The 16,741-nt window shown below is 31.3% G+C and overlaps 1 protein-coding gene across 3 annotated transcripts; it reads right to left on the bottom strand.

The window, feature by feature from the left end:
• Positions 1 to 1,328: 1,328 nt before the first annotated feature.
• On the bottom strand, positions 1,329 to 14,812 carry LOC142530893 (uncharacterized). Of its 3 annotated transcripts, none has more exons than XM_075636796.1 (16): positions 14,570 to 14,812; positions 14,395 to 14,478; positions 11,593 to 11,733; positions 11,414 to 11,484; positions 10,059 to 10,152; positions 6,011 to 6,123; positions 5,810 to 5,859; positions 4,626 to 4,711; positions 4,470 to 4,520; positions 3,815 to 3,862; positions 3,455 to 3,575; positions 3,197 to 3,377; positions 2,168 to 2,305; positions 1,958 to 2,070; positions 1,754 to 1,822; positions 1,329 to 1,656 (listed from the first exon to the last, which is right to left on the bottom strand). In XM_075636796.1, the coding sequence occupies exons 1-16, from the start codon at positions 14,750 to 14,752 to the stop codon at positions 1,544 to 1,546; spliced, it is 1,656 nt and encodes a 551-aa protein (XP_075492911.1). In that variant the 5' UTR covers positions 14,753 to 14,812; the 3' UTR covers positions 1,329 to 1,543. The 3 variants fall into 3 exon arrangements, with proteins under 3 accessions (XP_075492911.1, XP_075492912.1, XP_075492913.1); XM_075636797.1 differs by having other exon boundaries at positions 5,810 to 5,876; positions 6,046 to 6,123; positions 14,570 to 14,811; XM_075636798.1 differs by lacking the exon at positions 6,011 to 6,123 and having other exon boundaries at positions 5,810 to 5,876.
• Positions 14,813 to 16,741: the final 1,929 nt, after the last annotated feature.

Raw genomic sequence — 16,741 nt, 5'->3', positions numbered from 1 at the left:
ACTTGTTATTAAGTTAAATATCAATTGTGTTTTTGCTAATTTTTAACTCCTTGCAAATTTTGTTTAACTTTTTCCTTTTTTAGAATAGATATTATACATCAACTCAAATATTTTAAACGGTATAGTAGCCCAATCGTCATGATTCGATCGATGTATCCAACAATGACAATTATTGCACTCCAACAATATCAATAATTACACTAATTGCAATATATATAATCGATCTCATGACTTTGACTCTTATATATACCAATTGTAAGATCATGCATTTGCCGCTTTACCAAAAGTTATAACCGAATAACGATGCAACATTAACTAAAATCTTTTAAAATCGTAAAACAAATCAAACGTCATATTTCAATTGTTATACCTTACATAAACAATTATTGCACCTAACAAATATGATATAGTTGTTATTTTACATTCTAGAAATCATTTTTCTAAATCAAATTTATTCTCACTAATCAAATAATTTCATCGAACACAAAGTAGTTTTAATTACTAATAATAATTTAAACACAAATATTAATTGTTAGGGTGACTACTCTGTGTTCTCACCTATGTTTCATTAAGTTGCCATCATAGAAATAATGCACAATTAATTAGTAAACATAACTTAGTTAATTTAATAAGTGAATAATATTAAATAATAATTTTGTTATTTTGAAATGTGAAAAATAGTTTTTATATATATAAATTCATCATATATAATGATAAATTAATTAATATGTAGAAAAGAGAAAAAAATTGTTTTTTATGTATGTAATTTCATCATATACAATTAGAAATTAATTAATAGGTTGAAAATAACAAACAATATAACAAATCAATATATTTTATATGATGATTTCGTAATAGAATAATGCTAATAAATCATACTTTATATTATGTTTAGAACGCAATTGAAAATTGATAACAAAATATATAATAATAGAAACTTTAATTTTAAAAACATTATTATTTAAAATATTATCAGAATACACGATGAATCATAAGTGAAATCACTAAATTATTGAGTAACTATTTATTTAATTATTACTTAAATCAATTTATAAAATAAAAGAAAAAAAAATATATAAATATTAAATATTCATTAGCAACCATGAAGAAATACACTAATTTTAGTAACAAATTTTAGTTAGCAAAAAAGAAAAATTATGGGTAAATTGATAAATTCAATATGCATTAATATCTAAAGGCATTTAAAATAGACATTAAATTCTAAAAGAATCTATCAAAAAAATTATTGATTTAATTTGCTACATTAAATGGATGAGGGTATATTGGAAAATTCACAATTAGAAGTCATATATTTATATGTATGTTAGATTATCAGAGTTAGAAACCCCTTTGCTTACACCATTATCATGTTGAGGTTTGCTTTGTGACTTGAAGAGAATCTTTACATAAACTAAATCTTATACCATACCTAGACCAAGCACCCACAGTTACACAATAGGTTTTTGTCAAAAGAAAAGGCCCTTTTTAACACCCCCTTACCCCGTACACCCCCGCCCCAGCAACATTTTTTGAGGGGCAACCATCAGAAGGGACGTAAACAATGAACTAGATCTCCAAGTGACAAAACGAAACGTCTCAATCTCGTAGCTAATTTGTGCCTGATGTTATCCATGTAAGCCACCAACTCAATTATTTCTGTAGATCAAGATGCCAATGATTTTACATTTTCTTCCGGATGCTAAGCAAGTTGAATAATAAGTATCGACGAAAAAGACTATGCAAATTTCATTACCTAAAAGTAACCTCAGTTGTATATATTTGAAGGCTGTCTTAAATCTGTAGACAAGAAACATAGCAGAGCCTGCAAATTGCACATTTGACAGTAAAGTACGAGCACAGAACATCCAAACACATTCAATATTTTCACTTTATTCAAGAACTTTTATCTTACAACAAAGCAGATACACTATCAATCGAGCTAACAAGGATTTTTCACCTGATACAGAACTGGCATCTTGAGAGAGGCCACGTATTGCAAATTTAGCATAAGCCAGTAGTCTTATCGTTTGAGGAGCACCCAACTTGCTGACCAAAGACCTTAGTAGGCCGCTGAATATGAGGAGGAATAATCAAGTAAACTATTAAAAGAATCGAATCAAACCTGAATTCCTTGTAATTAGAATTGAAAAAACAGAATTATCCTTACTCAGTTCGCATGATGGCAAGAAAGTGAGGAGGTAATGACTCCATAAAGGAAGATATGTCCTCCATTTTTAGAGACTTCAGCTCCTGCTTTAGATTTTTTCTCTCTTCAGGTAGCATTTGACTTCCAAGTGTAGATTTACTGTCAATCATTATCAGAAAAAGTCATAACTAGTTAGACTCAAATCAACAAGATCCATATTTCAATATTATTCATGTATACTGCTTACAGATTTCAAAGTATCCTGGTTTAAATCTTCAAAATGTAAAAATTATTCGGGTAATTGTTAAAATCCTAACCTACCAAAAGAGAAAACATCGGAATTGTTCTACTCTTTGTTCTCTGACCACACAGTTTTCAAAGAGATGTTAGTACCCAATTCAAATAGGTATTGTGGGAGAGAGATGCTGGTCATGTTTTATTGCATCGGTAATTGAGCGGATAAGTTATTTTCAAATCAATACTCAGCTAGTTTTACAACCAGTCAACCATCCACTTAGAATATTCAGTTGTGGGAATTTGAATTCACATAAATAGTTCGAAAAGGTCACGAGCACTAACTTGAAAAAAACTATCTAAAAATACTAACACATTCTTTACTCACTTGCAAAATGACTTCTTTCTCTTCATCGCCAATATTCTGTCTCGCTAAATTCAATTTTTATCAATAAAATTGAAATAATTCTTTTCACAGTGGTTGATCTCATATAACTTACATGGGTACAGAACCTTGAACTTAACATCACAGGAAACAAGCAATCAACCAGTATTGCTCTGCATGGTGCTTTCCAAAGGCACCCAGCATACACACACTAAACTAAACATTTCTCTGGATTAGTAATTGTTCCATAACGATCTACAAAATAGGGAAATTGAGTAATGCGGGTCTCTGGGATTGTTAACCAGTTTGCCATTAGATATCATAAATAACTCAGAAAAGAATTTTTCTCCAGAAAAAATGCCTCAAGATTCGGCATTCTCTCATTCACAAAATGTAATGACCAAATAGATAGCCCAAGCAAAAACAACTACCTGTCAATGGTTCTTCCAGTAAATATGACAGGAAAGTATCTTGAGAACTTCCCAACACCAAAGGCATCACCTAGCTGCAATATTGCTTGCGAGTCCATTAAAATTAAAGCCTCCCAGAGTTTGCAATAGTTCTGTCGGAATTCTTCATCCAATGACTTGTAGATCCCGTGATCCAGAATGACTACATTCAAATATAAAAAGTAAATAAAAACTTCTCCAGTTAAAAATAAATGGTAACAAGAAGTGACTAGAACATACCTAATGAAAAGCCCTTGGGCCCATGTGGAGAGACTAATATATTCCCAGGATGTGGGTCTCCATGCAGGAAACCATGGACAAATATCATCTCAGCGAACACTTCCACTAGGGCTTTTGCTACCTATATAAATACAAGACAAAAGGAAAAATAGAACAGAGGAATGTAAGATGAGGGAAAAGCTTCAAGTTTTGAAGCCACTGAGTTTATATTAATTCATGCACCGGCTAAATTATCAGATACTGAAAGCTTCACAAACTTTTTCCATAGGAAGAAATCACATCTGTACCCTATTACATTCAGAATAGCATAAATGATGACATCACAAGACACATTATGTGCTAATATGCCAACGTGCTAACCTCAAGAGGACTAATTCCTGTTTGCTTCAAAAACTTCAAGTCATCAACCTGAAAGCTAAGGAATATCAGTTAGAGGGTATGTAAGTCAAAATTAAAATCAAATCACATTTTAAATGTATGTCAAAAGTATCAACACAAAGGCACCCAATAACTATGACATCAACCCCTTTTCCATCACTTACGGAGAATCCATTTTTATCAAATTTCACCACTGAAACTCTCCACCAGGGCCCCCAACTAATATTAAAGTAAAAATGATATGCACAAAAATTTCAAACAACTGATCGATCATACGCAAGGCAGGAGCAATCATCAAGTTGACATAAGAACTATGTACACAGAAAAGACAAAATTGCAATGCAAAAATTGCAGGCAATTAAATGGAAACAAAGAGTTAAAACATATCAAAAAAATAATAATGAAAATTGGGCATCTCCACAGATATATAAGTGTGATTTGGTGACTGGTTGGTTATATACAAACAACTAAACAGTGCCACAATTCAGAAAAGAGTGAACTCTGCTTTACAATCTGAAACATTCGAAAGAGTTTGAAAAAGAGCAGTATATGCATATTTATAAGAGAATTCAGCTAAAGCTGAAATAAACACAGTTCACAGGTTTGCACTCCAAATAAAGCACACTGTCAATCTCACCTTTTTTCCTGAGCAAAACTGCATAGTCAGAACCTGGCTGCTTGTATAATCCTGGAGACATTATCATGACAATGAGCTTAAAGACAAGCTAAAACCAGTATTTCAATATTGAGGTACAAAAAATGCTGAAGAAACACTTATATAATTAATACCTACCCAATAAATACAAGGAATCTTGACCATGCTGTTGTTTTTAAAGTTTTTTGCTGCTCTTTCTGAGTTCTTAGCCTCTTGAATGAAATCTAAATGGAAATAAGAAGTAAAAACAGTTGAAGCAAAGCATGATATTCATAAAAAGCAACAGCGATGAGTTTGTTCATTCATCTTTTTGCTTTGACTTGGAGCAGCATGTATACCATGAATATTTAACAGTTGAACAATTCAACCCAAATATTTACAAATGAAAAGGTGATTAAAACATACCCACAAAAAATAATGGAACTCCATACAGGCATCACTATGTATAGACAATAAATCTCGGTTGACAACAAACTCGGACAGCCTGAAGTTGCTCATGCATGAAGTAGCTTGCGTAAATGACCGAATCAAGAGCAAATATCAAATTAATGGCAAATGATCCCATTGACAAATAACTGTGAATGACTAGTAGAAACAAATATTAAGCTTCTCCAATGTGGAATACTTGTGTGTTTACAGGAAAGGAAGAGTAGACTTTTGTTCTTTCTTCACCTTTATGTTCCAAAGAAAGATATTAAATAACAGCCAAAAAGAATAAGACTTCGTCTATAAAAGACAGGTCTATGGCAGCTACTTGGCCAAATAATATACCACTCATGTGCCCTTCAGTCTTTATGATGCTATCACATAAAGAAAATTATTCGCCACCAAAGGAATTGCAGAAGGAAACTCCACCATATGTAAAACACGTTAAATCTGATGAAAAAGAAAGCAAGAAAATGATTTCAACAATTTTGAGTTGGCAAATGCCACAAATACACCAACATCAACAAATAACAATAACTTCATTCATGTATTCCAAGAAATCTGGCATAAATTTTACTCAATGAATACATTATAAATGTTGATCAAAATAGCTGGTTGCTAAAACAATCAGGGCCAATTCAAACTAAAATGGATTTGAGAGTGTCAAAAGGAATATTTCTATATGTTTTCAGCAGACAGAATTACAGTCCAGATAAAAGAGGAACTAAAACAAGGAGTCATTAGATGTTTCAGTCAGCTTCATGAGATTATCAATGCAAACTACAACAGTAGAATCAAAATGAATTGTGACCAACACCGTATACAATACGGAAGTAATACCAAGAAACATTTATTTACAAAATCATATCTGCAGCATATAAGTCGATACAACTTACCAAGTTCAAAAGCAATATTCTTTGCAAATTCTGAAACCATCCAATGAAACCTGTAATCAGGATAAAGCTGGAGAAAGAAGCAACAGACAACTTAACAGGCAAGCAGTGTCATGTGTCTTGAGAGTATACTTATTGGTCATATACGAAAAGGAAGCACAAAAATGCGATAAAATTTCACAAATTTAGCAAAAAAGGACCAACCAAAATTTTAAGCTAATGAGCCATTTAAATCTCACCCATGCAACTGATCTTGAGAGAAAATCCATGGTAGCAAGGTCAAATTTCATCAAATATTGTAGTCCTGGATATTGGACCTGGGATTCAGAAAATGTCACAAACAATGAAGCAGGCTTCTACAGTTCTACTCAGCTCGAGTTTCCTTGGGCATTAGAACAACAGAATTGTTTGTTGCTAAGTCAACATTTGATTACATATGGTCCACATCTAATAGTTCAAAGAATGTTGTTGTAACCCAATACAAGAAGTTCGTTCGATGTTCCAAAAACAAATAAGAAGGTTTTAATTAGCACAAAGAGATAGTCGGCATTTGAATGCAAACAAAAGCATTAATAATGTACTAGTATTTAACATGTGCGATGCACGGGATGATATTATTAAAAATTGGTGAAAAATGAATAGATATTTAAATTTTAATACAATTATAAAAATAAAAATAAAACTATTTTTTCGCTAATTTTAAAATGTTTCTTAAATACAACGCATGTCGATTAATTTTTTTGGCTAATAATCACTATCATATATCAAAATTTTAGATCGTGTTAGCCTAAGGCAATAACATGATGCTTATCGTGTTTATAGTATTGATGTCGGTCATCAACCTTAATACATATTTAATTCTTTACTTTTCGAGAAGTTATATATTATTATTTTTTAACATGTTATAAGAAAATATTTTTAAATCACATTCAATAAAATTAATGAGAAATACTTTTTTAAAAATTCAGTAATTTCGTCTAAATCCACATTCACAAACAATTTTGTGACATGACACGTGTTTGACACATTTGAATTATAACAATAATTTTTTCATCAATATCTTTATCCAAATGGGTTGTGATATAATTTACAAAATCTCTTCGTAATATACACAACAGCCTATTATTCCGAAAAAAAATGAAACATGTGATAATAAGTAGATTATGTATAAATCAGAAAAGTTATTTTATTAACATTTACAATGTGTATTCCAAAACAATGTCAACAAATTTTATAAGGTGTCTTCTAATAAGATGTTTGCTTTCTTTTGAATTGGTTTAATCATTTTCATTACGGGAGATTATACTATCATGTATATGTAAACTTTGTAATATAGAAGAAAATTATCACATTAGTAATAAGTAATAATTAAAATTTTGTATAAATAGAAGAATAATATTTTTTACTTCTTGATCATGAAAGATAGATTTCAAACTTAATGTCTCGTTGTTTTCGTTGTTTCCATATGTAGGTATTTCATAACAAAGAACAAATCTAAATTTAAACGAACATTACATCTTGAAATGATTCAACTCATATATAGTGCTGAAAAGAAGAGTCATTTCAGAATTCAATTTTGGAATAGATAAATTTAATAAGATAAATTTTAATAAAATTGGTTTCTAATATAATGTGCAATATTGCCTTATTTATAATTTAAAATTCAAATAAGACATCCCAAAGGACAAAAAGTATACATTGGATGCTTTTGATAGAATTACATCATACATTAACTCTTTCAAATTATGAAAAACCCGAACTGCATGCATTGATTGTCAAACATTTCTGATTATTGAGGGTAATATACATGTTTATTGAAAGTAATTTAATGTCCATTTGAAACTCTTTTGAATCTATTTTTTTTAATTTTCTTGTGCTATCTTATTTGAATTTTTAAAATTCAAGATATACAATATACATATAGTTTTGGAAGAAAACTACAACGCAATAATTCTTTCAAATTAAGGTAATTTCGAAATAATATGTATTTTGGATAAAAAAATTTATGATTATTAAATAGTAAATTAATGTCCATTGGAAAACTTTGTTGTAATGATAATTTTTAACACTCAACCAATTTTATTTTTTAAAAATTTAAATAAACTAATTAAATATTGTATTTCTTTTTTAGTAAGTAATTTGAGCAGTAAATTACTTAAAATAGCAAAATTTATTTTTGGATGATTTACCTCATGAGTGACATTGCAATCATTTTTATTTTAAATTTATTTATACAGTTTTTACTTAAACTGATTGATATAATTAATGCAAAATTTTTTAATATAGTTTAGTTTTAATTTGAGTAAAAAAATAAAAAAACATATAATACATAAATTACATTTAAATTAATATAAAAATTAATTAAATTCGAAATTGAATTAAATGAATTGATATAATCAATCCAAACAATAATTGAAGGGATCATTTATTGTAGTGCACATATGTAAATATTGATGATAAATATTTCCTCTTTTAGAAATGAAATTTTGGCGGGAAATTACTATTTTTGGCAAAAACTCTGCTTTTATATATATATATAGATTTTGGAAGAAAACTACAATGCAATAATTCTTTCAAATTAAGGTAATTTCGAAATAATATGTATTTGGGATTAAAAAATTTATGATTATTAAATAGTAAATTAATGTCCATTGGAAAACTTTGTTGTAATGATAATTTTTAACACTCAACCAATTTTATTTTTAAAAAATTTAAATAAACTAATTAAATATTGTATTTCTTTTTTAGTAAGTAATTTGAGCAGTAAATTACTTAAAATAGCAAAATTTATTTTTGGATGATTTACCTCATGAGTGACATTGCAATCATTTTTATTTTAAATTTATTTATACAGTTTTTACTTAAACTGATTGATATAATTAATGCAAATTTTTTAATATAGTTTAGTTTTAATTTGAGTAAAAAAACAAAAAAACATATAATACATAAATTACATTTGAATTAATATAAAAATTAATTAAATTCGAAATTGAATTAAATGAATTGATATAATCAATGCAAACAATAATTGAAGGGATCATTTATTGTAGTGCACATATGTAAATATTGATGATAAATCTTTCCTCTTTTAGAAATGACATTTTGGCGGGAAATTACTATTTTTGGCAAAAACTCTGCTTTTATATATATATATAGATTTTGGAAGAAAACTACAATGCAATAATTCTTTCAAATTAAGGTAATTTCGAAATAATATGTATTTGGGATTAAAAAATTTATGATTATTAAATAGTAAATTAATGTCCATTGGAAAACTCTGTTGTAATGATAATTTTTAACACTCAACCAATTTTATTTTTAAAAAATTTAAATAAACTAATTAAATATTGTATTTCTTTTTTAGTAAGTAATTTGAGCAGTAAATTACTTAAAATAGCAAAATTTATTTTTGGATGATTTACCTCATGAGTGACATTGCAATCATTTTTATTTTAAATTTATTTATACAGTTTTTACTTAAACTGATTGATATAATTAATGCAAATTTTTTAATATAGTTTAGTTTTAATTTGAGTAAAAAAACAAAAAAACATATAATACATAAATTACATTTGAATTAATATAAAAATTAATTAAATTCGAAATTGAATTAAATGAATTTATATAATCAATGCAAACAACAATTGAAGGGATCATTTATTGTAGTGCACATATGTAAATATTGATGATAAATCTTTCCTCTTTTAGAAATGACATTTTGACGGGAAATTACTATTTTTGGCAAAAACTCTGCTTTTATATATATATATATATATATATATAGATATGGGATTAATTTAAAGTATACCAAAGGAATACACACACACACACACACACACACATACATACATACATACATAGAAGAAAATAAGAGCAAGAAGTGCCATACTGAATCAATGTGAAAATTTTCTTATTGAACAAATACCTATCTAAGCAGAGCCTTGTGAGTTTGAAGCGAATTTGCTTTTTGGTCAACCAGTAGAATAGCAATCAAATCCAAGTCAATAAAATGACAGAAGATAACCAAAGGAGGCGCAATTATGACAACTATATTTACTTTAAATCAAGCTGTCACCACAAGATCCACCAAATTCAGATAAGGATAAAAATTCCTCGCAGCAAGCCATTTTCATTATTTTAAAGTCATGGAATAACAATACAGAGGGAAAAGGCAACACAAAATCATTATTGTTCCAAGATATTGAAGTACATGATAGTAAAAACTTTAAACCAGATAATTCAACGGCCGAACCTTGACTGCCACTTCTTGCAAATCTTTCAGCACAGCATGGTGTACTTGAGCGATTGAAGCAGCAGCAACTGGTTGCTCATTGAATGAGAAGAATCTAAAAAATTCAAGTATCAAAAAGTCATAAGGTTCAGATTCTAAGAAGCTATATACGAATTAGAAATTGATACTTACAGATAATGGAATAGAGACAAACTAAGAAAGTCGAAGTGAGAAATAAAACTATTCCCAGAGAAAACATTTACAGTAGTAAACAACAACAAATCAAGAAAGCTAGAGCAATTAATTCCAATAGGTTCTCAACCTTTTATGACAAACTATTTGGAATCCTATATTCTAAAAACAACTTTTAGCGGAGGCATAATGCCAAAGGCATATTTTGAAAGCATTTTCAAATGCATCAATAAGTACTTGCAAGTTCCTGATGGGGGACATTTATATTAACTCTTTGAAAGAAGCCAACTTAGTGTTATGAAAGCACTTTCAAATATAGGAGGATCGGACACTTGGTTGTCATTCTATAAGGAATTTGAATCTTAATAATTTTCTGGTGATATTGATGGTGGTATGGTCACTCGGTCATGAAACTAGGCTGAAGTACCATCTGCAACCCATTCATTTATTATATTTATGTCTATGCCCAGAAAGAAAAGAAGTCAGATCGCTTCAAGCAAATGTGTCTAGAAATAACTGAGAATTCCAGTAACTACTAGTGGTTGTGTGAGGATCAAAGGAGACCGAGACGTATATTAAATATTATCGTAGCATGGCACAACAATGAAACTGTACTAGTTAGGCAACTCACGTAAATCAAGTACACAAATGTTCAGACTCGGCGAGATAATATACAAGCATGGAGTACGCTTCCATTTAGTTCAGTTGTGACCAGTGACAAATTAAGGAAAAAAGTAATTTTAAAGAAAATGCCCCTCAGATTCATTCCCTGGAAATTTATAGATATGCCATATAAGTCGATAACTTTTCGAACTCAAATAATTAACATTTCTGTCTGATATTATTTCTTTTGGCACTTGCAAGTATCCTCGAAACTTGAGTGCTGGGATTTGGATACTGAATAACATTATCACAGAAAATTTCAAAGAATTCATCGGTTGGAACGGAAATAGGTCACTGGCATGACAAAGAGACAATAAACTCAATGACTGAATTTTCTTCGAAAAATCTTGAACTTGAAAATGCTAAATTTGGACCAATAAATTACTTAACGAAGAAGTACCCGTGATTTAAGTAGTGAAATCAGTGATATATTTCTGCTTGTATAAGCAGGAAGCACGTAGCTTTAATGTAAAAGTGATTCACGTACTGTGTTGAAGGTGAATTAACATGTAACAACTTACATCTCTGATAAATCCTTCCCCAGACTCCGGATTATAACGTCTCTGATGGCTTCAAAGTTACAAGGAACTGCCTAAAGCGTAATACAGCATGATAAAACATGAATAATAACCAAAGTTACACATACAGCACAGGCATTCGCTCAACAAATAACACCAGTGAAGATGATAGAACTAAAAACCTGATCTTGTAACACCGAAAGAGTAGATGAGTATTCTTTGGGTACTTGACGCATGGCTGCAACAAACTGACCAGCTTTGACATAGAAACCTTTGTTGGCATCACATAGTTTTAATATCTTGCTTGCTGACCGTTGATGAATCTGGACAAGGTCATAAGACATAAAAATGAATGAATAAGAAGGTTAGAGATGCTATAACATCGATGAATAGTACCCATCATACGTAAACTTCGACTTCGAAGCCAAATATGTTTTCGAGAACATAAAAATAACACATCTTGAAATGACATTGTCGAAGAGCCGTCATTTTCACCAATTATCGCTTATATTTTTAATTGGACTATCTGAATACAAGGTTATTAGACTTCGGGGAAAAGGTGAAAAACTATGGCTATCAACCAGCTCGGGCTGTCTGAGATTTAGCTCTCTATCACTTGGCACGTAAACATGCGAAGTGAAATAGCTGAAAATTCTCAACACGGCATCAAATAATGAAAATAAGAAGAGGAGACAGACACATATAGTAGATTAAGATTTACTGACTCTTCACTTCAAGCTTCAATGTGCAACTTATCAGATATGGCATTTCATCAATATCATCTCATACCTACAAGTTTTGGTACTGTAATGTCTAACTACAGAAAAAATATTAACATGACAGAAAGAAATTAACATGAACCTTGGAAATTGTAAAAGTGTTTCTTTCCTCATGTTGTCCACTAGCAAACTCCTTGCATTTTTGTCCAGGTAGGTAACTTTGGTTCCTCGGACAAAGTGCATAACATGACAATAGGTAACTAAATCCATGATATACCAGGTAAAACACATTTCATGTAGGAGGCATGGAGCCAGGAGCCAGGACCCAAGAGTGAGGGGAGTAAAAAACTCATAATGCTACAACAAAACTTTCTAATACTTTTTGAAAAACGTTAATAAATTTCTTTATTGTCTAAAGTGTCGAAAATATCATTTTTAGTGCTAGAGATCATGCGCTTATTTATTTAAATTTCACTTCCAACTTAAAAAAATAAAATAATTTTCTTGATATTCATTGAATTAAATACTGTATTTTGATAGTAACTACAGGTAATAGAGGTCAGGTTTAAATTAAAAGATAAACAAATTTTTTTATCATGACAACAATACTTTAATTTTTAATATACATACAGCATCTTTATAGTGCACATTAAAATAACAAAGAGAAAAACTATTATCCGTAACAAGATATGCTTAGAGTAGAAATAATATTTCTAGAATATATTAGTTAATTAAATATAAATTAAAAATTATTTTACTAAAATTTTAAAAAATAATATAATTCTTTTACAAATTAGATACTATTTTATTATAATAATTTATGATGCCACTTTTTTTTCCTCATCTGAGTGGGATTAAATCCTTTTTTCCTTACATTTTGATTGTACTTGCATTTATATAAACTTTATATAAAGGCAAATTTGATTAGAGGAGGAGGCATCACCCCTACTTACGAGCTAGAACTACACATGCTTACAGTTGAAGTTTTTTATTATGTAATAATATACACTATTATTTAGGGAGAAACCCTGATAATTAACCAACTTTTGGTGAAACCTTTTTTTAATTTCAAAATTACCCCTCACACATTTAATTATAATAATGTATATAATTTTGTTCTTCGATTTAACTCTTTCAAAAAATAAAAATAATTGTGTTTTATTTATTAAATTATTATTTGTTTATATTTTTATTTCATATTATAAAGTGTTGTTAAATTTCATATTTCATAATTTTAGAAAATTCATCTTACTAAATCTCTCGTCATATTTAATTTTGTATATATCATAACTAAACTTGGGAAACAAAACATGTGCAACACATAATATTATGTATTATGGTCCCGTATGAATTATATATGGAACCAAAAAATTATTTCATATGGATGTGTTTTAGCAAGTGTAGGAAAGCTAGGCACACTCCTTCGTCCCCACCAAATTAATAATTAAGTAATATAAAGTAACGAGTCGTGTCAATTTTAAGACACCAAATTCACAAGCACAACGTAAATAAAGAATAACATCGATAAATGCTATCCAAGACATGAAAATGTGATGCATACACGTTAATATATTAATGCACCTCTGCTGGTACTCGTCAACTAAAGACAACTATCTACTTGGGTGATGGGTGGGCAATAATGAAATTGCCCAACTTTACTCCCTGAGAACCAAATGTCCTGAGCCAAAACCACAACTCAGAATAGCAAAGTACCCAAACTGTCGAGTTGGTAATAGAACATATGGAGAATACAGCAACTCCAAACCCAACCTTCTGAGCAAATGCCTCAACTCGGCGGAAAGTTGGGTATTTTGCGAACCAAAGACAATCTGGTGGTGACAAATCCATGTACATAAGGGAACCGTCCACTCGGATCATGAAAAATGTATATGTACCACTGAATGATGCCTAGGAAGATAATTACTAGAACTCAGGCAAGCATTAAACTCCCAAAAGGAAGAAAAGGCCTCATCCCACCCACCAACTCTGTAGATAAACTAAGTACGACACAAGCACACATCTGACAACTCTATAAATAAACCCGATATGATACAGGTAAAAAGAGCTACTTTCTGTCTCATATGTACAAACTATCTTTTTTCCTCCTACCGCAGACTTGAACATTGCCGGGGTTTAACAATTAACAATACTAGCAAAACCCTCAGACTGAGGGGCCATGATTGCAGCGAGAGGAGAACTAAGCAGCATCAATGATTGATAGGTAAATAAGAATTGAATAAACCAATGAAGGAATGATTGCCAAACCTCGGATAATACACGCCCGTACTCATCCGAACTTGCGGGCACGCCGTACAGAGAACGCCTGTAATCTACCACGCAAGAAGCAATCTGCGAAAAATAAGAAGCAAAAACATGCCGAAACTCAAAATAAATCGAATAAAACCGGATAAATGAAGACAAAGCGTACTGAGTGAGGTACGTTGAAGATGGCGCGAGAAGAGCGAACGACGCCGTTTAGGAAGTTGAAGGGGAAATCGAGGGAGCGGGTGGAAGGGTGGCTTGGCGAATCGGTGCACTGGTAAACGAGAGAGGCGACACCAGATGCGGTGATGACGTATGCTGACGTCTTCACACTGAACCTGAAGGTTCCATGTTTCCTCATCTCAGGCGCACTGGAGCGCCGGGTCCGAGCACAGGAAATTAATTTATTTATTTTTTTATTAATTATATTATATTTATGTATACATAACTAGAATTTATCATATATTAATAAATAATCGGATTTTAATTCTTAAAAAATCTGTTTTCAAAGTTTAAGTTGAGTTTGGATTGAGAATTTTGAAGTAAGACATTAATTTTTTGAATGTTTTATAGTATTTTTCATGTTAATTATGATATATTTCAAGTTCACCAAATAATATTATTATCTGAAATTTAGTTTACTTTATTAAACATTAAAATAGATAAACACGCTCTTTCCTTATTATTTTGGTATAAATAGATAGCTAGTGGTAGTTACTATTTAGTTTTTTAGATCTCACTTCACCTTCACGATAAAACCTTGCACACTAAATGGAGTTTTGGTTGCAAGTTCCATTTGGTTTCATTTCTAATATGGTATCACAGAATTAAAATTCTGCCATGGTGAAACCTAATGCATCACATGTCCAAGCTTTGAATTCTCAGTGTGGGTGAGTTGTTCTCGACTATTCGAGCAGCTCATATTTTCTCCAAAATGGCGATCATTATGGTCTCGTACTCGTATCTCACTCACTCACAGGAAATAATTACAATACCCGGAGTCGCGCAATGTCTATGACACTCACCAGCAAGGTTCGATGGACGTTAGTAATTATTACACTTGTTTGAGGACCCTATGGGATGAATTAAAGGATTTCCAATCAATATCGGTGTGTAGTTGTGGTTCTACAAATGATTGGGTGAAGTACCAAAATTAAGATTGTGTTATGCAGTTTTTGATGGGGTTGAATGAATCGTATGCTCTTCAATTGCTCACTGAAGCCGGATGCTAATCCAAAACTTAGTCAAGATGGTGGTGAGTTGTTAACAGATCCCTCCGTGTATCGTAAGCTCGTGGGAAAGCTACTGATTCCCATGACTAAGCCCATAAAGGTTAAGCCCAATACAGATTTTTGACTAACGGCCCATCCGGCCCAGATACTCTCCTATAAATACTAGGTTTGAGTGTCGAATTCATTCATTCACTATATTGACTTTCACAGCACTCTTAACTGCTCTCTCATTATATACTAAGTCTCTGACTTGAGCGTCAGAGGGGCTACGCCGAGACACCCTCTCGACCCCTTCTAAAGGTATCCTTCTTGATTTCAAGCTTAGATTAAATTCGAGGTATGCACTTGGACTAGTATCACCTGCTGCAATCGAACCCTAAATTTTCAGTGAGTATCTGCTACTTTATCTTACCATCACCCGTCTAGATTTGGCTTATTCAGTAAACAAGTTAAGGCAATTTGTTTATGCCTCGAGATCTGCTCATTTACAATCTGTATATTCTGTTTTGAGATATGTCAAGGGAACGACAGGACAAGGCCTGTTTCACAGCTTCAAGTCCGATGTCAGATTACATGTGTTTTCGGATTCTGATTGGGCTGCTTCTCTAGATTAACGTCGATCGGTTTCTGGATTTTGTGTGATGTATGGAAACTCGTTGGTTTCATGGAAATTAAAGAAGCAACAAACCGTATCAAAATCGTCAGCTGAAGCCGAGTACATATCCATGGCAAATGCCACTTGTGAAGCAGTATGGATGATTTCCTTGCTCAAAGACCTGTGTTCTATTGCTGACACACATGTGACAATATTTTGCCACAATCAAGCCGCCATTCATATAGCATCCAACCCCGTGTTCTATGAACGCACAAAACGTATCGAAATTGACTGTCACGTTGTGCGCAAGAGGATTCAGTCGAGCATCATCAAAGTTATGCATGTTGCCTCGCAGTTACAAGTTGGAGATTTGTTCACTAAAGCACTCCTTCCAGTTAGATTTCGAGCATTGTTGGTCAAGATGGGAATTGAGAACATTCATTCCCCATCTCGAGGGGGAATGCTAGACGGTAAAACAGAGAAACATGTTTCTTCCTTATTGTTTTGGTCTAAATATATAGCT

This window comes from Primulina tabacum, chromosome 17 (genome assembly GCF_025594145.1).
Source record: "Primulina tabacum isolate GXHZ01 chromosome 17, ASM2559414v2, whole genome shotgun sequence".
Classification (NCBI taxonomy): Eukaryota; Viridiplantae; Streptophyta; class Magnoliopsida; order Lamiales; family Gesneriaceae; genus Primulina; species Primulina tabacum.
This window is presented reverse-complemented; position numbering and strand designations above follow the sequence as displayed.

Bases quoted from the DNA above. Each gene is read 5' to 3' on its own strand.
- LOC142530893 (XM_075636796.1), bottom strand. From the start codon at position 14,752: ATGAGGAAACATGGAACCTTCAGGTTCAGTGTGAAGACGTCAGCATAC. The intron at 11,485-11,592 runs GTTTTTAGTTCT...ATTACGCTTTAG, and splicing joins TTTCGGTGTTACAAGATCAG to GCAGTTCCTTGTAACTTTGA. The intron at 2,071-2,167 runs GTAAGGATAATT...CCTCATATTCAG, and splicing joins CTTGCCATCATGCGAACTGA to CGGCCTACTAAGGTCTTTGG.